The sequence below is a fragment of the Phyllostomus discolor genome, chromosome X, assembly GCF_004126475.2.
Source record: "Phyllostomus discolor isolate MPI-MPIP mPhyDis1 chromosome X, mPhyDis1.pri.v3, whole genome shotgun sequence".
Classification (NCBI taxonomy): domain Eukaryota; kingdom Metazoa; phylum Chordata; class Mammalia; order Chiroptera; family Phyllostomidae; genus Phyllostomus; species Phyllostomus discolor.
In genome coordinates this window covers 75,767,222-75,793,666 of record NC_050198.1, presented here as the reverse complement: position 1 = coordinate 75,793,666, position 26,445 = coordinate 75,767,222, and the positions used below count along the sequence as shown (strand labels likewise).

Here is a 26,445-nt window from a genome sequence, read left to right as displayed (position 1 = left end):
AAACTACTCTTATAAGGTAAATGCTGAATGGAATTTCAAGTGATTGTGGTGATGGCTTTAGGAACAAATAAGCTAATCAAGTACAGTCCTTTCCCAATGTCTTCATTGTTGGTCCTCAAACACTACTTTGCCTTTCTTTATGAAAGCATTGCATTCTGCTTTGTAGTAGAATTGGTTGTCACTTGCATTAAGCTGTGAGCTTCTTGGGCAGAGAATATGGCCTATTCATTTCCTCATTCTCTCTGGCCCCTGTTGTGAGTGCTTGGTGGTTTTTATTCAATTTATTTAGCAAGTGTTATTCAAATGACTACTGTATGCCAAACATTTTGCTTATTCTAGGGCTATAGTGATGAATTGAACAGATAAAAGTACCTACCAGCATAGAGCTTACATTTTAGTGGGAGAGACAGATGGCAGACAATCAACAAATAACTAAAATATAATAGTATCATCTGTTGGTAAGTACTAGGAAAGACAGGAAAGGAAGGTGAGAAATGACATTTTGGTGGTGTACAATGGGAGGTTGCAAAGGGTCTGAGGTGGAAACATACTTGTTCTTTTCAGAAACAGCAAAAAGGCTAGTGCATGTAGAGTACATGAGGCAGGGAAATTACCAAGGCATGCGTTTGGAGAAGCTAGGTTAGATTAGGTTGAGGTGGACCTCCTAGGTCTTTGTAAGGATTTTGGCTTTTATTTTGAAGGAAGCATGAGGATATGACTTAGATTTTAAAAGCTTCATTTTGGTTATAGTGTGGGGAATGTGCTATAAGGGACTGATGGCATAAGCAGTGGACCAATTAGAAGGCTATTGCATTAATTCACAGGGGAGATGATGGCCTGAACCAATGTGGTAGTAGAGAAGTGGAGAGGTGTCATCGGATTCTAGATATATTTCAAAGGTAGCACAGATAGGCTTTCCTCATGGAGTGCATGTGACATGTGAAAGAGGAATCTAGGATGACTTTATGTTCTGTGGCCTGAACAAACAGAAGAATGAAGTTGCCATTTCCCAAGATAGAGAAGACTGTGAGAAGAACAGGTTCGGGAGTGGGTGGGAATCAGGAGCTCAGTTTTAAACATACTAAGTGTAAGACGCCTTTTAGATATATAAGTGGGATACTGAGCTGGACACTCCAGTCTGTGGCTGAGGGGTGAGACCCATGCTGGACTCTATACATCGAGGAGTTATGAGGGTTTAGACAACAGGTAGAGTCATGAGTTACCATGAGATTAGATTCCTGTTGAATCATCAGTATATATTTATTTCTGATATGTGATCTGATTTGTTTCTCTAAGTATGCTCATTTTTGACATTATTTTCAAACCACAGTACATTTCTCTGTAGACCATTTATAGAGGCTGAAGTTTCAGGAGTTAAATAGTTTCTACTATGTATGTGCCTATAGTAGTGCTAAGTGCTATGGGGGACACAAAGAAGTATGAGACTCAAATTCTGCCTTCAAGGACCTTAACATTAGGTTAGGGAAATAAGACTAACTTGTGAAACTTTGTTGATGCTGCAAAGCATTATGTACCATTGAATGCATACCATGTCAGTCCATCCATATGCTTTATTGAGTGCATTTGCATGTATGTGTCTGTTATACATGCAATGGGAGATCGGAAAGGTAAGGTATTCTACATAGTTGAGGAGCCACCATCTAGATGTTTGTAGATTTCTTTGAAAATGATACATGGTAAAAAGCTGAAAATATTATTTTATTTCAGTATAAAATAAAATAATAAAGTTGTTTTCAAACTAGTTTTTTTTTAACATTATACGAAAGGACCAAGTTGCAGAATTGCAGCAGTGGATGAAAATCATGATCGAATAATGTAAAGAATGAACATAATTATGTTTTTCCTGGGGCTTTAAACTTCTCAGGTGACTTTGACGTCTCAGATGATATTTGATCTTCTTGACCCTCTCAGGTTTGAATAAGGCAGATGATGCCTCACTGGTCCTCAGAGCCTCAGTGGCTCCTAGCCCAGCATTCTGTGGAGAATGGGGTTCTTTCAGTGATTTATCATGAAGTTTCCAATTTTTATTTCTAAACCTGATTTAGACCCTGCTGTTCCTCCACCAGTGTATTCACCCAGAAGTGCTGTTTACATTCTTTCGATACTATGAAGAACAAGAATTTACCACCACTCAGCTCATTAAAAATGCTCTGCAAGCCTGAGGCGCAAAAGCCACAATATGAACAAAGAGCTCAGTGCCCCTCAAGGACACTATTTCATGAGATTCCCTCATTCAGAATCTTTCCCTTCCTCAGAGCCTCTGTCTTAAATGCAGTGTTAAACCAGAGGCGAGAAGGTGTTTTTTTCAGAATGTAGTTCCCTTACTGGCTTTCATTTCAAATGTGGGGTGTGCTGGGTTAATATTTGTACTCCTGGCCACTTTCAAATCTTGTAATGTTTTTTAATCAAACTATGGGCTTTAAAAACACATATGTAGCATACAACAGCATTGTCCTTTGTATGCCTTCCAAACAAAGTATTTTTCAAGTCTGCCTCTCTTTTACCTTGAGTATTTTCTGATACTGCAACCTCCAGCTTAATCCTAAATTCTTGACAATGTATGCATGTAACTCAGAGTGAGTGTTATTATTGCCTCCGGCTAGCTTCATGTCATCTAGTTTGTCTTTTGCTCCACTCCTTTGATAGTATGATCAGGACCAATTGTGAATCTGCCAGATGTATTTCCTCACAAAAGGACAAACCTAAGAAGGCTTGTGTTTTTCCCTCCCTCTTTCAGGGCTGCTCACATTAAAGGAGTTCCTCTTGCTTTCTTTTATGAAACTGAGCTTGCTTAATCAGAGATGGAGCAAACAGACTGCAAACCCTACCAGCCTCTGTCTAAAGTCAAGCATGAAATGGATTTAGCCTATACCAGTTCTTCTGATGAGAGTGAAGATGGAAGAAAACCAAGACAGTCATACAACTCCAGAGAAACTCTGCATGAGTATAACCAAGAGATGAGGATGAATTACAATAGCCAGAGCAGAAAGAGGAAAGAAGTAGAGAAAGCTACTCAAGGTATAGTTTGTTTGTTTGTTTGTTTGTTTGTTTGGATTTTTGTAACCAATATTATTTCTCATTGGGGAATGTCTGTATGCATAAACTTATATTTCAAAAACAAATTTGCTGATGTTAAGTGGTTAATAATCCACACTGTTTACATATGTTTAGTGAATCTTTGTCATATGCCAGCCCAGCTGAGGTTGTAGGTCACATGTGCTTTTTACGGATTATGCATGAATTTAGATACAACAATCCTCTTATCAGAGCATTCAAAATTTGTCTAATCCTACAAATAGCCATTTACAGACTGAAGGATAAATAATTCATAGTAAGATGAAAAGTAAATAGCTAAGTGCTTTCCCAGCCATTGCCTATATGGGACAAAATTCTTAAATATTTGGCTTCTCACAGAGCTTTAGAAAGGTTAGTGGAGATTACCAAACAGGTGCCCAGAAAGTCTTTCCACAGAGCAGCAAAGCCCTCTGCAGCACAGTCTTAAGAGAAAGTAAGAATTGGTTGGAACATTTCCTGCCATAGCCATCCTGTGGAGCATATCCTTTGGACAGCCTTGGTTTGTCAGTTACGGGTTGACCAAAAAATTTCTAACAGAGAGAAACAGGTGGATAGAAATACTGGTTTCTTATTTCTTTTCAATTGAAAGACAAGGAGTATTCAACAGTATTTTCACTACATAGAAAAAGGATACTGACATTGCCACATGTGACCTTTTTTAAAGTGTATGTCAATGCTGAGATTACAAAAAAAACAAGAGATTTGCTTATCTAGATTTGTTTTTCTCAGTGTGTAGCTTGAGTCAGTAGCAGCAGCATCACCCACAATCTTAATTCTCAGGTACCACCAGAGACATGTAAAATGTAGTTATTACAAATGAAAACCACTGTAGTCTAATGAGTATTCAAATTTCATAATAGAGAAACTTTAAATTGAGTTAAAGATTTAAGGTAGTCATGCTAACATTGAAATATACATTAAATGTTTATTATATTAACTATATGGCTCATTTTTAGTTCTTACCATAATTGGTAAAAGTTTTATATCTTTTTTTTCAAGTAATTCATTTTAATCTTCCCTATTGATTCGGTTAAAGACAGTGTAAATTTGGTACAAAATAATTTTATTATTCTGCCTACCTGAATATTGGGAAATGTTTTCCTATGGGAATTTGTGGCTCTATTATGCTTTAGGAAATGTTTCTCTGTAAGTTTGTCTTTAAATAATATGGACTTAACAGTTGCAAGTTGTAGCTTCTAGGTTTGGAGTATAGTGACCTAACGTGTTTTGAGTTGAAATAAGAATACACTTCTATGCCCTGGCCAGTGTGCCCCATTTGGTTGGACTGATGTTGTGTAACCAAAAGGTTGTGGGCTCGATTCCTGGTCAGGGCACATGCCTAGGTTGTGGGTTCAAACATGTATAATCTCAGTCCAGGCTGGTATGGGAGGCAGCCAATTAATGCTTCTCTCTCACACCTGTGTTTCTCTCACCGTTCTTCTATCTCTCTCTCTCAAAACAATTGAAAAATGTCCTCAGGTGAGGATTTTTTAAAAATCAAATACACATCTAGTGACAGTTCTAAAAACAGAAGCAATTTTGTACTGAGTCAATATAAAGAGCTAGCCAGCTTCATATTTTGTTTCTGTGCATTATGATCAAAATGAATTTACGGATGACAGATGTTTATCTTCTATGATGCCATCCTAATGTTCTTTCAAATAACCTATTACTCAATGGGCTCTTATTTACCACTTGCTATGTGTCAGGCCTTGAGTCAGATATGGATGGAGATGACTATGATATTTTCTGCTTTAAACTCATGGTGGAGAAAATAGATGTCAAAGAAATCACTGCAATTAAATGTAGCAAGTACTTCTATAGATTAATAAAGTACTGTGGAAGAACATAAGAATTGGGGTCTAGAGAAATGTGGTACTCGATCTACGTCTCAAAAATGTGAAGAAGAGTTTACTAGGAGAAGGGCATTCCAGGAGGGTAAATTAGTAGGTGCGAAACCATAAAGCTGTAAGAAGGCCTGGAACAGTGAACATTTCAGTATGGCTAAAGTAAGGTACAGTGGAGCCAGATCCTGAAAAGTCTTGCATGCCCAATTTAGGGGTTCTTTTTCCCCCTTTAAGATTTAAAGAAGAAAAGCTTTTAAGTGATAGGGAATTTCATGATGAATTGTAATTTTTAGGATGAGAACTATAGAAAAGAATTATAGGTGTATAAACAGTGGTATAGAAAATTGATTGCAGTTGGGGAAAATTTGATAAAGGGAGACAATTTGTGAAGCTACCGAATCAACCCAGGCTAAGAACAGTGCGAAAGGTCTGAACTCTGGCTATGTCAGTGGTGGGAGAAAAACATATTCAAGAGATATTAGTGTGGTGGCATTGATACGACTTGGTAATTGATTACTTGTCAAGGCTGAAAGAGATAACAGGGTGAAGGACGACTTGAAATTTCAAGTTTGGGAAACTGGGAGAATGGAGATTCATTTACCAAGACAGGAAACATGGGGGAAGGGACTTGAAGGGAAGAGAACAAGTGGCTTTCTGGACATGTGAAGTTTAAAATGCTCAGGTGACATCCAGGTGGATTTTCTCATCAGGCAGTTAGAAATGTGTGTCTTCAGGAAAGACACGCACTGTTGATATACATAGATTTGAGTTCATCAGTATTTTAATAGCAGGAGTTGCCTGGGGATTAGTGTGATTACCCAGAGAGAATATGTGCAGTGAGACTAGAAAAAAAACCATGAACAAAAATCAAAACCTATCTTCCATGTATTGATATAACCACATGTTCAGGTTGTTTACAATTGTAGCTAGCCCTGTCCTTCAGTGTGCTCACACAGAAACTGAAGTATAAAGATCCAGAAGGTGAAAGTCTGGAAACTCGGAATCTTATCTGCCACTGACTTGTTGATTTTTATAGAGACCTAACAGGGAAAATATGTACCTCTTTGGGAGAGAAATGAATTATCCTACATTAGGCAAAACTTTGGGCCCAATGATCATCTCTTTTGTGAGGTCTGGAATCTTCTTTGTTGTTTTCTTTATTACCATATATTTACTACCTATAGGTAAAAGAAATGTTTTTAATTTTCACAAATCTATGTCAATGGTAGCATCTTGAATCAGTCTAGCTAGAGTTGAGGTTGCTTCATTATTTTTTTAAAGATTTCATTTATTTTTGGAGAAAAGGGAAGGAAGGGAGAAAGAAAAGGAGAGAAACGTCAGTGTGTGGTTGCCTCTTGTTTGTTCCCTACTGGGGACCTGGCCTGCAGCCCAGGCATGTGCCCTGACTGGGAATCAAACCTGTGACCCTTTGGTTCTCAGGCCAGCACTCAATCCACTGAACCACATCAGCCAGAGCTGATTCATTATTTTTTAATGAACAAAATTATGAGAATATCATTGAATTTTAAGTCAGGAAGGGAGAAAGCAAACATGTTGATGGGGCACCAACTACAGTGCCAGAGACTGTGCTACATGTAGCCTTTCAGTCTTACTAGCTGTGCAGCCTGCAGCAAGTTACTGAAGCTCTCTGGGTCTCTATCTCATCTGCAAAATTGACTTCATCTTCATCATCATCATCATCATCAGCAGCAGCAGCAGCATAATCACACTAGTAAAAATAAAAGCAATAATAACAATGTATCTTGGATAGTATCTGCTCTGTTCCGAGACTCTGTTAGGTGCTTTATATTTGTTCTTCATAAATGCCTTCTGAGGTACAGAATATTATTCCCAGCTCACAGATGAGGTGACAAGATTGGAGAGAAAGAACTTGCTAGAGACTCTACAGCTAAGAAAGTGCTGAGAGTTGGGATTGGAAATCAAGTCCATGACTTCAAAGTTCCCATTTTTTTGCTGTGTTACACTGCCTCCCATACCTACATCATGAGGGTGGGATAAGGCTTAATTGTAATCCTAAGTGTGACAGTGTTTAGAAACTCAATAAATGTTAGTTCACCTTCCCCAACAACATTGCCAGCCTCTTGACATTCCAGTGACCAAGGGTTTACAAGGAAGTCTAGAAAACCTTTCCTTTCTGATTATCTTTAGAAAAGTGCAGACGATAGCCTATATAATGTATAATGAAGTATTCCCGAGTTTGGTTGTTAGTTTCTAATTCAGGGCTTATTTAGGGGAGATAATTAATAAGAGGAAATACTTGCTTGATTCCATCTGAAAATATCTTCATATTCTTATCTTTATTTGCCAAGAATGAGGCACCTCCCCCTCCCGATGTACACCCATAATGCTGGATTTTAAAACTGATTTTCTTATTTTCCAAAAGCTTTCAAATTAAGGGATGGACGCTAATCTAATATTATTCACAATTCTTTACTAACAGGATGAATGAGCCCTAGGCAAGCTTATTTTATACAATTTTTGGCAGGTGTCTAATAGCAGGGCTGGATTTCCTGGAGGCACACAGTCATCTATAGCAGTTGTTCCCAGGCAGCCTCGCCTCCAAGGGAGGCATCAATTAGCTAAGAGATTAGTATAAGACAAATGCAGGTATAAATATATGGATGTATAAACCAAAGATAGTAATTTTGATTATGAGAATTGCCCTATAATTTTTATAACAGATAAGATTGCTTTTGAACATAGCTGTTTTACCGAAATGTAGTTATGAATAAAAAGTCACCCTTGCATAAAAAGGATGTATGATGAGGACTTATTTCAAGTCCCACAAGATCATAGACTCCTGACATACTATGGCTGATACAAATGTTTTATTTCTTCCATTTTAAACTGCTCTTCTGTGCTTCTATTTCTTCTACTATGGGTTTTGTTTGTTTGGTTGGTTGTTTTTCTATATTACAAGGAAGCATAAATCTCACATTATCGCCATCTGGTGGAAGAAATTTAAAACTGCCAATTTGTATTGACAATTGGATGGAAAGCTCATCTGTCCTACATCCACCCATCCACCCATCCATCCATCCATTTTTTTCATTCACTCCTTTATGCATCAAACATTCATTTAGTGTCAGTTATGTTTCAGATACTTTTGCTAGGTGGATGAAGTTCATCCTGAAATAAATGGACACACGTGACTATTATTTTCCCTCCTTGCCCCAGGCTTTATCCCACAGCTGCACAAATAGCATTATCACTTGTAGGTTCGAGAAGACAGAAGCCCAGATGTGAAAACTACATTTCTTAATTCTTATTTCCAGCACTTAGTAGTAGTATAAACTATTGTTTGCTTATATCTAAACAGTTCCTGTAAAAATCTTGAAAACAGAACTCTTAGTCTCAAGGTCTGTATTTATGTGATAAAGGTCACAGATGGCAGGTGTAATATAATGTTGCAAGGCTTTTAAAATGGAAATTTCAGCTGCATTTGATCATCTGTAGTGAATTTTCTGCTATGAGCATGTTTATACTTCTAGTTGTCACAAGTTTCTAGCATAAAAATCTATAATGACTGCCCAAAAAGAACTTAGACTCTAAGAGAAAGCTGTTATTTCACACCAATTGCAATTGGCTCATGTATTTCAGCCAGTATCATTTGTTCATGGGAACTTATATTGCATCTAAAAGTAGGATGGAATGTCTGTGGTACTTGTGCCATTGCTCCCTTTACCTGTCACGTCCTAGACATCCCAAATCAAATCATGAGGCTTGCTCTTGTTGAGCCAAACTCAGCCTCACATCCTCATCAACATTGCGTTCCATGCAAGCATCACCAATCAATTAGAGTTGGCAAGACAGATGGCATCTATTTCCTATCTGTGGCCTGCTTCTCTTTGCCAAGTTCTGCATTAAAACCTGAAGATATATAGATGAATGGGAAGCACTTGTTGCCCTCAAAGAATTCAGAGTACAGATGGGAAGACAGATATAAACCAGCAACAGTGATGCAATATAATTGATGTTATAACAGTGATATTTATAAAGTACTATAGGAGTCTAGAAGCTAGAACCATGTGCTCTCCTTCGGGAATGGTAACAATAGTTATAAGAGAAATACTTAACATTTATTATGGACAGGCACTGAATAAGAATAAGGCACTTTAGATGGATAATGTTATTTAATCTTTCTAATAATGTTATGAGGTTGGGATCATTATTTTCCCTATTTTAAAGATGAATAAAGTGAGGCACAGAGGTACTAAGTCACTTGCCTAATATTACAGAGGTAGTAAAGAATAGGAGTGGAATTGGAACCCATGCCGCCTGACTTCAGAGCACACTGCCAGAACTATATGCCTGAGATACACAGCTCTGAATTCAGATCTTGAGTTTAAGAAAATGGTGTAACTGTGTGTGTGTGTAGAGGGACTCCTCTATAGATGGTTCCTGCACCACATAGCAGAAGAGATCATCCAGCGACGATATGTATAAGTAGAAATAAAGAGAGCCAAATACGATAACCTGAGAAACATTGGAATGTAAAATAGTGGGTAGAGGAAAAGAGGTGGTCTCGAGATAGCAGAGAAGAATTGAAAGGAAAGGATATCAGATAAGCCAAGGGAGGAGCCTTTCCAGCTGGAAGTCGTGACTAATATTGTCAAACACTTCAGAATCAACATGTAGAATGAAAATGACAAAGGGCACTAAAATAGGCAGTTTAGAAGGTCATTGCTGACTTCATACTGGAGATTCCCCACTTGGCTGGACATTAAAATTGCCTGGGGCATTTTTAGCCGTGGCCGGGTAGCTCAGTTGCTTAGAGCATCATCTGGATGTGGGTTCCATCTCTGGTCAGGGCACGCACAAGAATCAACCAATGAATACATCAATAAGTGGAACAACAAACTGATGTTTCTCTCTCTTTCTCTGTCTCTCTGTCTCTCTCTTTCTCTATCTGTCTCTCAAGTCAATAAATAAGAACTAAAACAGTAAAACTACCTGATGTGTTTTACAAATCTAAGTGCCAGGATTGCTTGTCAAACCAACTAAATTATTATTTCCAAGGGTGGGCCCCTGCCGTTTTTAAGATCTCCTCAGTGTATTCCAATGTGCATCAAAGATGGAGAGTCACTGCCTTAGAGAAAGATGCCAAATCGTAAGGATTTAAAGAATAAATGCAAGCGAATATAATGACTGAAATAAGGCTGTTGGTGAATGTTTCATCTCGGGTGGAAGGGAAGGCTTTGAAAAGGTTCAGTGCTTCCTCTGAGACAGAAAGTAAGTTCCTACACAGAATGACAAGAGTTCAAGTTCATGTTTTATTGATCTCAATTTCCTTGGATAAAGAATAGACAAGGTTAGCTTCTGGGAGTGTGGACTGAATCAAGAGATTCAGATGAGTAATGAGTGAGGTTTGTGACTGGGTCAGGATGGGGTTGTACATACATGGATCTGGAGCTCAGGTGAGGTGGAACTGATGACGGAGGTGTGGGAATATTAGCAACAGTAAGTAGGATTGACCATTGTGTGTCGAGTACTCTGCTGGGAGGCCACACATAAGAGTTTTTATTTAGTCTTTATCATAACTCGATGATGTGGAGATAGTCATCATGACCCCTATTTTATAGAGTTACACAGCTCGTGTAAATAGCAGAGCTAAAACACAAATCCATGACTCTCTGACTAATGCCTGTATTGTCTCCCCTACATGATTAGGTGCAGCTCTAGTGGATAATGGCCTCACTGTGCGATGAGCTTTAAGTACTCATTCTCATCTGGAAAATGTGGTTCCCAATCACAATTGAGTGCCAAACTAAAATTGGAAATTCTATACTTTGGGGGTGCCAGTCTGTAACAGATTTCATGGAGATAGGATACATACTTTGTGTGTTAAAGTTTATTCTTCTAGTGTCATAGGGACTCCAGGCTCTCCTCTGTATTGCTACCAGTGATCATTCCAAAACACATATCAGATCACACCATTCTTCTGAAAATCTTTCAATGTCTCCTAATGCTCAGAGAAATGGTTCTTCACAGTGAGGTGCAGAGGAGGGGACAAATATCTAATTCTTTGAGAATCTGATCAAAGCTCTGAATCTTTTTTTTTTTGGAAAAATGCACATATGCACAACATTTGTCATATATTTCAAGGGGCTCAAGAAGCCCTTGAAGTCCTGCATCCATGGACCATGGGTTAAGTTTCTCTACTAAGGGAATTTCATCTCGTCTTAGTAATATTCCTTAGATCTCCCAAGATTTATCACTAAAACGAAAAGCTGTTGTGGGTGGGAGGCCGCCAAGTACTAAACCCAACCACTGCATTTCAACTTGCTGTAGCATGTGTCACCTTGATTTACTACTACCATCATCAACTAGGAGATTTTCTACACAGTGCTACATCCACAGATGGTCTGGATTTGTTTCTAACAAGGGAGGCCATATTTCTTTATATAGACATTTATATAACATACCCCTACATACAAATGATATTTTGAAGTGATGCAGATGTGTGCATAAGTTAGGAGCCCGGTTTGGGAGAAGAGAAGGGAGCCAGATAGGAGGAAAAATGGAGGAAGGGGATTTACTGTGATTCAGTACAGAAGTTGCACCTTCGGGCATCCTTTTGAATGTCATCATTTCTGTAAAAGTTCCCTTTTTGCCTTGTTCAGTTAGCCACAGTCAGTCACAATGTGTCACTTGTTAGATACCAATACATTATCCATCAGTAGGATTCACTTGGCAGGGCCAAATTTCAATGGAAATAATTTAGAAAATTGATTGTTAAAACTAACTTTGTGAAACAACACGTGGTTACTAGTAATTGTAGACACATTATGAAAGTGTGGTTTTACCTCTCACCATTTCTCTGTCTTGTTGATGGATATTCTTAATCCAGGAATAGCTAGGTCACTTTCTCAGCTCTGTTACTGGGCTGCTTCTGAGGCTATGTGACCTTCTGCTCTCAGTCTGAAAATATATCTTGCCTCTGTAACTCATTCCATTTCTACTGTCTATCCCTGAGCCCACTTTGTTTAATACTGTGTTTAACCCTTTAATGCTTCTTCCTAAACCTTGATTAAAACCTGCAGCATAGTATAAGGAACAATTCTAGTGTTCTGACTCTAAATAACTCTTCCCTCAGTGGAGCTGTGTATTTTTCTTTGAGGATCTACGTAAGTGCAGAATGAAAAGACTGGCTCCCTGGCTAAGTGTCACAGAGATGGCTGTGCCCAGGGAAACAAAGCCACTGTCCTCTGCTCAGTACATAATTTGGCTCCTCTCTTTGAATTGCTTCAGCTACAGGGCAGGATCAAAGGAGGCATATATAGGCCTGGGTTTGGGCAGACTAGGGAAAAAAGCTTTTCTTCTTTTCCTTTTAACTCTTTAGGACCCACTTATTATATGGTTAACACAAAGGCCAGGCATGGCTAAGTCAGATCATTTGAATGGCAAACAGCAGATAACATGGCTGAAGAAAAGAAACTATTGAAGATTGATGAAATGGGGAGCTTGGTGAAATATAGGAGGAAGCAGCTGTTAAATGTAAAAAGTTTAGTGAAGGGGCATGGATGTGGTTCAATAGATAACAGAGGAGCTCTGCAGCATGTTGAAGTATGTTAGTTCCTAGAGGTGATTGAGACGACATCCATATTGCATGTTGATTCTCTTTTATTACAAAGATTTGAACAAGATTCAGAATTGGCATTTCTAAAGGTAGCTTCATGTGAGCAGTCAAAGGCAGTTTTAAATATCTGCAAAGGCATGACTATGAGGTATTGCCAGCATGTCTTGTCAGGAAATCGTCCTGTCAGGAAACTGTTATTCTGCCTTTTTGGTCATCTGTGATGCAGAACTAGCTCCATATACAAATAAGTTCTATTTATTTTCAGCACTCTTCTTTCTCATTATAATTCTGCAAGAGTCTAGAGGTGACAGAAGATAAATCTTGAATCCCCTGGAACCTTGGAAATATTCTCATTTGAAGCCTTTATACCAAAAGCTGAGGATTCTGCTGTCTTGTCAGTGTAAACCAAGCCATATGCAGTGCTAGTTTGGTGCCAATCATTCCTGTAACACATGAAGTATTTAATTTTATTACTCTTGGGTCTTTAACTGTTTGAGCAGATGACCTCTAATGTCTTTTATGTCATGTAAAAAAGCAGTTAGAAAGGAGCTCAAAGGCAAAAAAATTAATAAGTACATGCCCAAATCTTTTATAAAATTTAAAGGTTTGAGTTAGGATTAATTTCTCTATCTTCAACTAAGACATTTACAAGGCTTTGCTACTAAAGTCCAATTATGTCTCCTCATTAATAGTTCAAGTTTAGAGTTTGAAGAACACTTTAAAAACTTATCACATTCACATCAGGCTGGATGCTAACATGTTTCAAATTATTCAGCAAATATGCCCAAAAATCACCTTTGCAAATTGGAAACCTTGGGAACCTCCTTGCCTCTAACCCTCTCAGGCGGTTCCTCCCACCTTCCAACCTACCTCAAACATGACTCCTCTGAAGCCATTGTTTCTGCATCAGCTACTGTCCTGGAGCCTACTCCTCACTACCCTATTTCCACAAACCTCAGTTCCCACTGCAACGCTGAAACAGTTACTCTTACATTAAAAAACAACAAACATCAATTTAAAAAGTAAAGTAACCCTGTTGGTCTGTGGAGTACTCCATCCAACTAGAGTGCTTTACTGACCTTCCAGGCACAGTCCCTCATTTCTTTTAATTTTTTGTGCCTGATAAATTTTTTTGCTGTTGATTCTCAGTGTTGATAGAGCTCTAGGTTCATTTGTACCAGCTTTGAGTTGTGCCTGAACCATTGGTGTAAACCTCCATTCTCCTCTTCAGTTGGCCTCCTCACCCTGTGAGTCTCCATCTCAACGCTGTCTGCCCTGGAAAGCCTTCCTTGACCCTGTGCAGTCTTGACTGGATTCCCCTTCTATGTGATCCTACAGCACCCTGTACATGCTTCTTCCATACTACCAGCCACCCTTAGTTGTAGTTGACTGTTAACTTTTTTATTTCTCTAAACAAACAGTAAACTTCTTGAGGGCAGGGACTGTCTTTTTTACTCTTAAAACTCTATCCCATAGTAAGTGCTCAGAAATATTTTTTAATGAGATTACTTTTACAAGGTTTTGTGTTTTCTTATGTGAAGTGAAGATGCTATTTCCTCACTGTGGTGTAGAGGATCGACTGAGATTGTACGTATAAATCATTCTGAGAACTGTTGGGACACCAGTACTATTCTTAATTGTCATATCCTTTCACAGTGACTTCAACTCAGAGGATGCCAGTTACAGCCATTTTCAGATATTGATTTCCTACCTATCCTTAGGATCTAGGAAATTGTGTCCCTGGAATTAACATGAAAATGAATGAAGTAGAACTTAATGCATAGGAATAAGGGAGCGTCCCATGTCCACAGCCAATCTGATTTAATTGAAAAGTGTGAGTTTCCATATACTTGCTCTGTGCTTAACTATATGGATGAGCACTAGTGGAAACGGGCTTAACAAACTTTTTAGTCTTGTCGTAGTGACTGTAGTTGTAACACCTTCAGTTAAACTGCTATAAAACACCAGAGGATGGTTTTCAGTTCAAATCTCCCCGAGAATGCCCCTCCTGAAAATGACATAACACCAGATAATGAAGGTTTTAAATCCTGAAAGAGTATTGATGAAAATCAAATTCCTAAAACCCATCATTTTCAATATTGTAGTCATGCACATTAAATGATTGGATTAGAAAAGTCATCCTATTCTGTAATCTGCTAAAGGCAGATTGGCTTTTGTTGTACTTTAGGTCTTTTAAAACTCTCTCCAGAGTAGTTTTCAACATTAGAACATACATTCCCAGTAACTGGCTGATGGCATTGACCTCAAGGATGCGGTTTTAGTGATCTTTCAACAGCACATGAGCCTTACTCTTTTGGAGTCTTCATCATCCTTCTATTGCCTCCATGCCGCAAACCCATTTGAAAGGTTTTATGATCCCATCTCATTTCAGTTACCATCATTGCACACCCATGTTTATTCAAAATTCAGTGCCTGCTAATGGGTCTGTTATGTTGGGAGTGCTCAGGAACTGGTAAAAAAAATTGAGCAAATTAATCTGAACACTTTCCTTTATTGGTAGTATATAGGAGGCACATTCTACTGATGTTGTAGTTTGAAGAAGTGGAAATATTACTTTTCAGTTTATTATCCTGATGACCTTCCTAACGAAGCATCCACTGGATTATTTTACAATTTAGTCTACTCAGAGTGAGAATGGGAGAGTTTCTAATCTTCCAGGGGATTTTTTTCCCTTCCTTGAAAGGTTATGATAACTAGATTTGGTAGCTCATAAAAAGCCCAAATCAATATTGCCATTGACTTAATCCACATAAGAGGCTTAACTTCATAGGTGACTTCTGAACAACTGAAACAAAACAAAAATCAGTCTCTGGTGAGTCCCCAAATTAAAATAAAGTTGAAAGGTGGTGCAGAAAAATGCTTCTAGGCTAACAAATACAGCAGGGTGGGACCTTGGAAACAATTATATTTCAGCAAATAAATCCTCTTGCTTTCCATTTTGAAGAATAATAAGAGCTAATATTTATTATGTGTCAGACACTGTGCTGAGCATGATCCCTCTTAACCTTTCAAACAGCCCTATCACAATTGGACACACTTATAATCCCCAGTTCACAGGTGATAAAATTCAGATTTAGAGAAGGAGGTTAGTTTTCCTGAGATAACATATCTACTAAGTGGCCCAGTTGAGACTTTTTCTTGGCTGCTGGACTCTAAAAGTCATGCTTTTAACCTATATAAAAGTATGTATATATGTATAAAATATCATTTATCAGATAGAGTAGTTGCTGTTCAAATGGTTCTTAAATGGAAGATGGTATTTCTTCCCTACTGTTAGAAATATCTGTGTAGTTCTTCTAAATATAGGGAACCCCCCCCAAGCCTTCTGTACTTTAATGTTAGGAATCCACTGTGATTAACATCAGGCCAGGATCATTAGCAAGATGGCTCTACAAGCCTGAAGTGTATGCCCTGGCCATGGGACAGTGTTCTTTTCTTTGTCGGGATAGCTGTCTCAGATGAAGACCAACATCTTGACCTTATTCTTTCTCCTGTTATGCACTAACTACCTAAAGTAACAAGCCTGGGGTAATTTACTCATTGGTAACCAATGTATTCCAAGGCCTTCAGTTTAACAGCCTTTCTTCTTGTGTAACTCATACCACCTGACTTTTGTTTTCTCCTTCCTTCTACTTCATTAAAGTGGCCTATCATTATGCAGCTATTGACAGGCATTTTTCCATGTCCAATTGTTGCATTGTGGTCTTCTTCATTTCATTCTCTACTAATCTCTACAGGAAATCCAAAATTTAGGTTGAAAATTTTTCTAATGTCTAAGCCTTAGAGTTCCTTTACATTATTAGCAATTGCTCTTGTCAAGAGCACCAAGGCCTCCACTTTGCTAAGTTCAATGCTCAATTCTGAGTTCTCATATTGACCTCTCAGCAGCTTTTGACACCAGTGATCACTTCCCATAGTTCGCTTGATCTTCAAGATATCATATTCTTCTGAGTCCTCTCGTATCCCCTTGACCACCCCTTTTGAGCCGTGCTATGACTCTTTGTTGGATCTCCTTATCTTCCAAACCATAAAACATTGGAGGGCCTGAGGACCCTGCCTGAGGTCCTCTTCTCTTATATGAAAAACTTAATTCCTTGGTCATATGATTTTGTTTCACGATTTGACCATTTATATGCTGAAAAATATTTATAGCTGTAGCTTGGACCTGTCTCTTCCAATTCAAATTCAAATATCCAGCTGGCTATTTTTTTTTATCTGCACTTGGATGGTTGATAATTAACTAGCTGGCATCAGACAACTCTTGTTCTCTAGCACACCTTCTCTCATTCCACCTTCTTATTCCAGCTGTTGCATAACGTACCAACTGCTTACATAGTATGCTAACAGCTATCTTCTCAGCTGCACCAGGTAGCTCTCATTACCTGTCTCTTCTGCTACCTCTATTTGGAATGCCTGTAAGAACCCATTCAACCATTCTGAGGCCTGTGCAAACCTGAAAGTGTGAGAGAGTTAATACAGCATAGGACAACCCCGGACTTGGAAGAGATAGAAAGCCCGTGATGAAGGCCTCCCTCTTCTGAGTTCAAGCAGACAATCTTTCAGGCATTTTACAAGCTCCTCAGAGGGTCCTCAGAAAGATTAAGCTTCAGTTGCTAGTAGCTGTGACAGCTAAAAAACTCACCCTTGGATTGACTTTTCTCACTCCTTTATTTCACTTTTACAGGTCCTCCATTCCTGTTTTGGGAATCACTTTCCAAAATTCACTCCCTGTACACACTCCCTGTCTCATGCTTTTTGTGAAACTGGACTGAAATATTTTTCAAAACCGAACTCCTGATCCTCACTCCAAAACTTGCTTCTCCTTCAACTTGCTCCATCTCAGAATATGGAAACCCTTCTTCCCAGGTCCTTTTATCAAAAATCTTGATGTAACCCAGAACCTCATCCATTTCATCAGCAATCCTTGTAATATCTACCCTTAGAATATATTGAGAATCTGATGAATTATTTCTACTTTCTCTGCTACTACCCTGGGTCCAAGCCACCATCACTTCTCATTGAGTTTTGCAGTAGTCTTGTAACCTATCTTCATGCTTCTTCCCTTGCACTCCTGTAATTTATTCTCAATACAGTCGCTGGAATGACACTTTTCAAACCTAAGGCAGATCATCCCTATTGCCCCCAATCAGAACCTGCATTGTCCCCCTATCTCTGTCTCACTCGGAACACAGGAATCTACATAAAGTGCTCTCCCTTTACATTGTGATCTCATCTCCTACTACTGACTCCTTCATTTGTCCTGCTAAAACCACAGTGTGTCTCAAACAATATAGGCATATTTCTGCCCCAGGGCCTTTGCAATTACTATTCTCTGTTCTTGGCATGTTCCTCACTTTGATTATCTACCGGATTTGGTCTCTTACCTGATATAGATTCTTAGTCAAAATGTAATTTTTTTTCAGTGAGCCCATTCCCTGATTATATTGTTGAAACTTACAATCCTCCTCCCACATACTCCTTTTCTTCCTTTTTTACTCAATAATTGTGATCACTCAGGTGACTTAAGTAAAACTTATTGTCCAAACTAGGGCATTTTTTAAAGTGAAAGGGTGCACCAGAAATAATCACACAAGGACCACAGGTGTAAATGAGGGTTGTCTGAGACATCATCCTTACCCTACCATCTGACACTACTTTACTTACTTTTATTTATACTTTATACACTGTATTTTGCCATGTGTAATGCATACTTTTTTGGCCCAAATTTTTGAGGGAAAAATACATGGGTAGTACTAATTCCATATCTATATGGATGTTTCTAAGTATTTTATTTATGCTTATGCATTAAAAGTGTAACTCTAGAAAGCAATAATGATATACATATGCAAAATAATACCCTGGAATATAACCATTGGTTTTGTTTCTAAATATAAAGAAATAAAAATTTTAATTGAAAAATTGAAACAAAATTTTTTTTTCCTGACAGTTTGGGCCAAAAACATGGGCACACAGTATAACATGACAAAATATGGTTATTTTTATTTATACTTTGTATATATACTTTATATATTTTGTTTAAACCCTATGACACTATTTTAGTTATTTTTTATTTGTACTTTATATATTTATTTTTATTTAAACTTTATGTGTATACTTTATATATGTTATTTAAACTATCTGACACTATTTTTCTTATTTTAGTTGTACTTTATATATTTCCTTATAATTACTATATATGTAACATGTACTCTAGTCTGTAATACATATTTGTGCTTATTACTATGTTTTGATTTTACTCATTTATTTTCTGCCTCTGTACAAAGATCAACTTCTATGAGAATATGGATTTTTATCTATTTTGTTCTCTGCTGAATCCCAGTATTTAGAATAGTGCCTGGAACATATTAAGCATCTGATAAACAGCTATTGAATTAATGCAAATCCACTAGAGTAGTGTTTGGCACCTAAGTATTTTTCAATGAATATTAGTTATTGTTATCAATACTTACTATTATTTATTATCAAACAGAGTGATTGATTTCACCCTGATTCAGAATGCTGTTTCTTGGGTGGCTTTATTCTATTTTATTTACTCCTCAGTAATATTTTTATGGGCTACCTACATAGAAATACTTGCAACTGTCAAAATAATTTTTTATTGAAATGGTCCACTCAGTCCTCCAGTTTTTTAATCAAGATGTCTAATAGTGGAGTGACTTATAGTACTTTGTGATTTATGACATCTTGATGAATTGTTCTTTGAACACCAGAGCAGATAAAAAAATTAACTGGTAAAAGCTTGAAGTTCCTATTTTAATACATTGGATTAACTTATTTACAGTCCAGCTGTGAACATATTTTAAACAATGCTTAAACTTATAATTATAATAACAAGTAGCATATCTCTTGTAGACTTTTTCCACTTTGAGAATGTGGCTAAAAATATCTTAGAAGAGTGATTTTGAGTTCTTTCAGTAGTATTCTAGAAATGCAAATTTAGATAATTGTAATGATCAATCATTTACTGGTATGTTAATTTCTTAATGCATTCAATTTATCAGCTGCAGGTTTTTTCTCCTAATTCTAAAGAAGCAACGCGTAATTCTCTTTTTACTGATTAATTGTAGGGAATTATACCTCTGGCAATTGACAAAGGGACTTACATGGCTTGCTTCAATACTATTCAAGACATAGGTAAATAATAAAAGTAAACAGTTCATGAGAAGTGGAAACATAATTAACAGCAATCTTAGGAATGTTTGTCTCTTCTTGCAAAAATCCTCATATGCAAGCAATGGCATGAGCTTCCAGTTTTCTTTGGATGAGAAGTATTTGTTAGCTAATCAATGTATAATCCCAAATGCTCCTTAAATGTTAAAAAAAATTGACATTAGCCAATTAGACAATTCAATTGGACAAGCATTTATGGAACATTTACTATTCAAAGAATTTTCCTTTGGTCACAGACACAAATTAAATACAGCAGCAATCTTTGTGAGGCTGATGTTTGGAAGCATAAATGATAGCTTTTTAATTTCGGCTTTGTCTTACTGAGCTCTTATAGTTAAGTCACTGGGTTTTCTCTGCAGTACATCTGCAGCCTTGTTATCTTGGGCTGTGTTATAACAGGATTGTGCTTTATTGAGATAGAATGGTTACATTGAAAGTTCACTTGGTAAGTTCTTTCATTTTAATACTGAATTCCATGCTGAGAAGCTTTGTCTTCTAACCTTTTGTGCAGATAGTGTCCCTTATTCCCATTTGCCCCCTTTTGGATTGCCTCTACTATATTGTCTACTAGAAAGATCACATCACTGGGTCAAGACACATGCTTTTAATTTTTCTTCATTCACTCACTGAATGACCTTAGGTCTTCTTTTAACTGCCTTTACTAGTGTATTAATAGTCACCTGGGGTCTTGTGGCACAGTTAATCAAAGTCCTAAAAATAATTTGAAATGTGCAGCCCTCCCTCTGCCTCTAGAGAGAATCTTTGAACCAAAGAAGAAAAGTAAAATGGAAAGGGAGATTTGCTAAGATAATCAACAATATCTCTGTGTGATGATTTCCTTTTTGGCACTGGCCTGTCTGATCCTCCTTAGTCTCCTAAAACTGAAATACTGTACTCATTTCTGACATTCTTTTTTATAATTCCTCATTTGAAGAACAGACCTTAGAAAATGACAAAACTGGCATCTACTTGAAATAAAAATCATAAAACTGGTGATGTTTCTTTATGATGCCTGAGTTGAAGGACAAGAGTAGAGAAATGGCTCCTAATATGTGCTAATCATACAATATTGGCTTTGATCTGCCTGTAGATTTGGCTCAGAAAAAGTGATTGAACTCTAGCAATATCCAAATTGTAACAAGAAGTCAGGCAAGAATTTAATTATCCTCTAAATTCATTGCCATCTCTTTTTTCCCACTATGTTTACCCCACTGTCCGATATTATTACCAGTATTCAGTGACTTCCTATGGCCATTAATAGACTTCTATTTAGTTAATTACAGCCTTATCAAAATAACTTTGAAAAATTCAAAGCTACATTTTTTACCTATTCATAGTGAGCCCAGTGAGTGAAAATGTACACTCTTCCAGGTAGACTTTGTTGTGCTTTAAGTACGTTCCTTTATACTAGGGAGGACTTCATAGCTTGCGCTTTCTGTTGGCAATGTGGTGGATACATTGCAAGAGTAAAAGACAGATGGGAAGTTACCAGTCAGGAAGATATTGTGGTGACATAGAGAAGGAGATGATGAGGGCCTTGACTCACCATTGAATGCCTGAATAAAGAAAAGGAAAAGGAGACATACATCCGAGAGGATTTAGAATTGGTATGATTTACTGGCTGGTTGGATATGGATGAGAAAGGAGAGAAGGGAACAAAGGTTTTCACGTTTTATAAGTCAGTGAAAAAGGGTACAAGCTGTCAAGGTAGGGGAGAAAGAAAGGCAGAGTTTTAGATTTAAAAAACTGTTCTCTTTTGAACATGACTTTGCAGGAACTGAAGGTTTTTCAGGTAGAAATATCTAGTATGAAGTTAGATACATAAACTTGGGGTAGTGGTGCTAGAAAATGGATTTGAGAGCTGTTGATGTATAACTAATACATGAGATTAGATGCGGTCACACAGTAAGAGCACAGAAAAAAGAAAGTAATGTGAAAAATCATGCTGCACACCAACATTTAAAGTACTGGCAGGAAGAGGAGCCCAGAAAAAATGCTGAGTAGTTAGAGAACTAGGTGGAAAATCAAGACAAGGTAGTATTACAAAAATCAAGAAAGAACAAAGAATCTAGAAAGATGATATAACGGTATCATATAAGAGGGAAGCTGTAGTAAAAGACTCTGAAGTCTTCACCAGATTTGACCATGAGAAATTTTAATGTGATATTTGATTCAGGAGGCAGGTTTCAGATGGTTGAGGATTGAGTGGAAAGGAAAGAATTGAAGACTTTAAGCATAGGCTTTTAATATCCTTGACTCAGACAGGATGGAATGGTCAAGGAAAGGAGCAGTAGTATAAGGAGAACACAGGTTCCAGGAAGGATTTTTTTTGTCCTATTTATTTTATGGATTAAAAAGAAAAAGACAAATTGAACATGAAGGCTGGTCTAACCCTGTACTTTTGACAGTTGCAATGAATAAATATTTCAAATATGTATGAATGAGTGCTTATGGAATGAGGGAAAAGGATCGATGAAGAATGAAAATTTTAAGTGATAGGAAAGACATGTAATATCTGCTGGAGCAAGGTCCTGGAGAAAGCTTAAAGGGATGAGATTCAGAATATATATGGAAGGTTTAGTCTCTGAAACATGAGAAAAGGAGGGATAATTGGGATAATTGAAGTAGTTCATGATGTCTCATGACATCTGTTTTCTATGATAAGTAAGAGACATGTCATTTGGCAAGTGGGAGAGGCCTGTGAGTAGAGTAGGAAACATCATTAACAGAGTGAGTAATTAAAAGATAGAACAGACTAGGAACAAATATGCTAAGTTGTATTAGGGTTACAAGGAAGGTTAACATGTAAATTAGGATCTTGGTTGTAAGTGACAGAAAGTTAACTCAAACTAACTTATGCCAAAAGAGGGGATTTATTGATTCAAGGAATTTTAGAAAAAATGTTGTAAATATCCAACTTCAGGGAGGGCAGAGGCATGATTAACATCAGAAACAACTAGAGCTAGTGAATCAGATATGATCAGCATAGACTAAGTCTTTCTAGTGGTCTTTATATTTAAGCTTCATTTTCTTTTATGAACATCTTTCTCTATAGAATGAGAAGTATGACTGGCAAGGGTCCAGAGCTTCTCCTGTTATAGTTCTAGGCACCTTGATGGAGCAAGATTCTATTCTAGGAGCCCCAAGTCCTAAAATACTAAGCAAGGACTGATTATCCCTGCTTGGTTCAGTTGCCTACTCCTGAATCCATGAGTCTTGACTGGGAGTGGGATGTCTGAAGTGTACCTTGATTGAAAAAGTTTGGGTCAGATGCTCACACAGGAACTGATCATCAACGACAATTTATTATATCATTCAGCAAGTAAGTATTGAGTGCTTACAGTGTGCCAGGCCTTGCTCTATGTGTTGGTGACACAGTGGTGAAAAACATACACATGGTCCCTACTTTGGGAAGCTGATACTCAAGTAAAGGGAGATTGGTAATATATGAAGAAGATATCTCTGCCTATTGATATATTCTCTAAAGAAAGTAAAATAGGTTTATAACAGAGAGTAACTAGTGGTGGGGTCTACTTCTGACTGGATGGGCAAGGAAGTCTGAATAGTTGACACCTAGATCACAAGAAGAAGCCAGCTACTTGAAGAGTTGAGCGAAGGTCATTCAGGTAGAGGGAAGAACAAGTGCAGAAGCCCTGAGCAGAGAATTAGCTTGGCATATTTTATTTATAGAGTGCAAGAGTTTCTGTTAATTTCTGTGACTGGACCTTAGTGAGTAGAGTTACATGAAATGATGTCAGGGAAGCGGGCAGGAGCCAGGTCACCATGGGACCTTGTAAGCCATAGTAAGGAATGGCCTGTTGGGTTGGTCCACTTGAACAAAATGGCTACTCTTGTAGTAACCATTTGGATGGAGGGAGATATTCCTAGAAAAGACACATGAAGCATAGTAATATGCAATTCCTTATCAGTCCAGGTGTAGGGACAGTGGAAACCTACTCACAACGTCTTGCAGGATTGACAGGGCAGGTCAAGTGGAAAGATGAGGGAGAAAGGAGAGGTAGTGTGGCTGAGAGACCAGCTGAAATGAGTGCTCCTAGATTAAAGACCACCAGAGAAAAGAGCTGAAGGTATGGTGGAGCTGACAGACTGGGAGAATGAAAAGAGTTCATCAGCCTGGTGGTCTTCGTGAAGGCTGAACGATAGGGTTTATGGCCATGAGAATGTCCATTGGTACGAGGGTAGAATATCATTGTCAGAGTGAGGTTTTCTAGTCAAAGACATTGTTGTGCCCTTTCACGTTCAGATGAATACTTATTTTCATATATTTATATATATCCAACCTAAGCCATGAATGCTATGTTAATATACCTAGTTTCCAGGAATTTGCTGATGTGTGTTCAAAACACCCTCTCTGTTTCCGCCTCCCTTTTTAAAGTGTGATCTCTCCCATTATTAAACATTGGCTTTTTTCCCAGGGATGGCACTGAAGAAGAAAATCAATGACATATCTAGCCAGCCGCCTTGGACTGAATGGGCATTCAAATAGACTCCAAGGGCCAAGTACAGATGGTGATTTATTGTGCATACAACTTCTACAGAATGCCTTCATTTGAGCATTGATGTATATATAATTACTTAACAGAATGCTGCAGTTTTATAGTTTAGCCAGGATTCTGTGGAGACATTATGTCCACTAAGAAATCTACAAATGTACTTTCTCCCCTTTTCAGTAATTCTACAAATCCTCAGTTGTCTTCTGCAGGAAGAAAAGAGATTTCAAAGATAGTTCTTCCATTTTGCCATATTTCTCACTATTGTCATCCCTCTGCAATTCCCATTTCAGAGCCAATTCAAATTTATTAAACCATGTTCATCTCCTGACTTGTAAATAGATGAAGTTGCTAGAGGCAAATCATTTCCTGTGGCTATTGTGAGAGTTCAAATTGTGGTAGTCATCTGCGCATATCACAGGCTTGCTCATTGTAAAGATTTCTTCTTAGGCATGTTTATGTGATACTGAAACAACCAATTGAAGGCTGAATGGTTTGCATAAACCAGATATTTGACATCTCATAGGCAGAAAAAATGATGAGGGCACTCCTAAATTTCTTTTTCTCATTGCAAATGGTTTAAATTACCAGTTGGTCCTTATAATTGGAACTTTAGTTGAAATTGTAAAGCTGTTATTACCTTTAGGAGAACAATTTTTTAAATCTTACTTTTTCCCTCTGACCAAATATTACCTCATTCCTGTGTTATTTTGGATATGGCACCCATGTCCAAACATCGGTGGGTTTATATTTTATATGTGGGTTATAATATTATGGAGAATGTTTTGTTCTGGTTTACAACTGGAGTTGAATTATGCTTTTCTTTGTACCAACATATATGGAGTTATATTGCAATGTATTTTCTTTAGTATTTGGGCTAAATTTCAGTGAAAAATGTTAATCATTTTAATAGAAACACTGCAGACCACTCTTTAATGCAAACAATACACAGCCAAGATTAATAATAGCTATAAATAAAAAGAAGCTGTAATAGTATTGATAAAAATCAGCTCAGCAAATGAAAATGAGGAAGCTCAATAACAAATAATATACTGCAATGACATAGCCCATCGAGTTGCTATATGAGGCAGCATGAATAATAACCCTTCAAATTATTTTTGTGCCTTGCAGTATAATCAACATCTTGGATGGTAAGCTACTAGAAGGGATAAAAAAAACTTAATTCGTATGGTGCTGAGCTTAACCCCACCCCCAAATTAAATGTGAATATGCATTTGATGCTGCATAATAGTGTTTCTCCTAATGTGATTATGCCCACCGTCATTTACTAACTTTCCATTTCTCATTCTGGTTTTTCCATTGTACCTGTGTTTTCTGCGTCCTTTCTTAGGGAATTTCTCTGTTTGAATCTTATTGTGTTTCATAATGGCAAGGGTCATGGTCTGTGTCTGTTAACATAGGGAGAAACACTGACATGAGCATTATTTATTTGTTGAGCAAATGGAAGTAAAATAAAGTCTATATACACTACACTCCATATATAGAGTCTAGATAGGAAAAGTGAGTGGATACACAAAGAGAAGTTTAAAGGCCCTGAAATATAACTTAAAAAATAAAAATATGGTATTTCTCACCTTTAACTGGAACATAATCAACAAAAGAAAAAACAAACAAACAAAATATAACCAGAGAGTCATTGAAATTAAGAACAATCTAACAACAGCCAGAGGGGATGGGGGAGGGAACAGTGGGGAGAAGGGTTTTCAGGAACTACTCTAAATGACACATGGACAAAACCAAGGCAGAGGGTGGAAGCAAGGGAGGGAGGTGAGTTTGGAGGGGCTGGGGGGAGGGGTGGGGAGAAAGTACAGACAACTGTAATTGAATAACAATAAAATAATTTAAATTTAAAAATAAAAATAAATTAATAGTTCCATTTTTTTAAGTTTATTTATTTATTTATTTATTTATTTAGAAAGGAAAGGAGAAGAGAAACATTAAGTGGTTGCCTCTTATGCATCCCAACCCGGGGGACCTGGCCCACAACCCAGGCATGTGCTCTGACCAGGAATCAACTGGTGACCTTTCAGTATGCGGGAAGATTGAGCCACACCAGTCAGGGCAGTTCCAATTTTTGATTGCGCCTATCACTTATGAGAGGATTCTTTCTCTATATAAGTTATATTAGTTATTATTGATTCCATATTACTGTATCTTT

The 26,445-nt window shown here is 37.6% G+C and overlaps 1 protein-coding gene across 5 annotated transcripts in view; it reads left to right on the top strand.

Annotated features, from left to right (window-relative positions):
• The window catches only part of LOC118498574 (teneurin-1-like), a 322,780-nt gene that overhangs the window by 252,599 nt on the left and 43,736 nt on the right, over window positions 1–26,445 (top strand). For all 5 annotated transcript variants that reach the window (XM_036016977.1, XM_036016974.1, XM_036016973.1 and 2 more), the window contains one exon: window positions 2,759–3,039. In XM_036016977.1, the coding sequence (XP_035872870.1) occupies window positions 2,823–3,039 (217 nt within the window). In that variant the 5' untranslated portion in view covers window positions 2,759–2,822. The remainder of the gene's footprint in view (window positions 1–2,758; window positions 3,040–26,445) is intronic.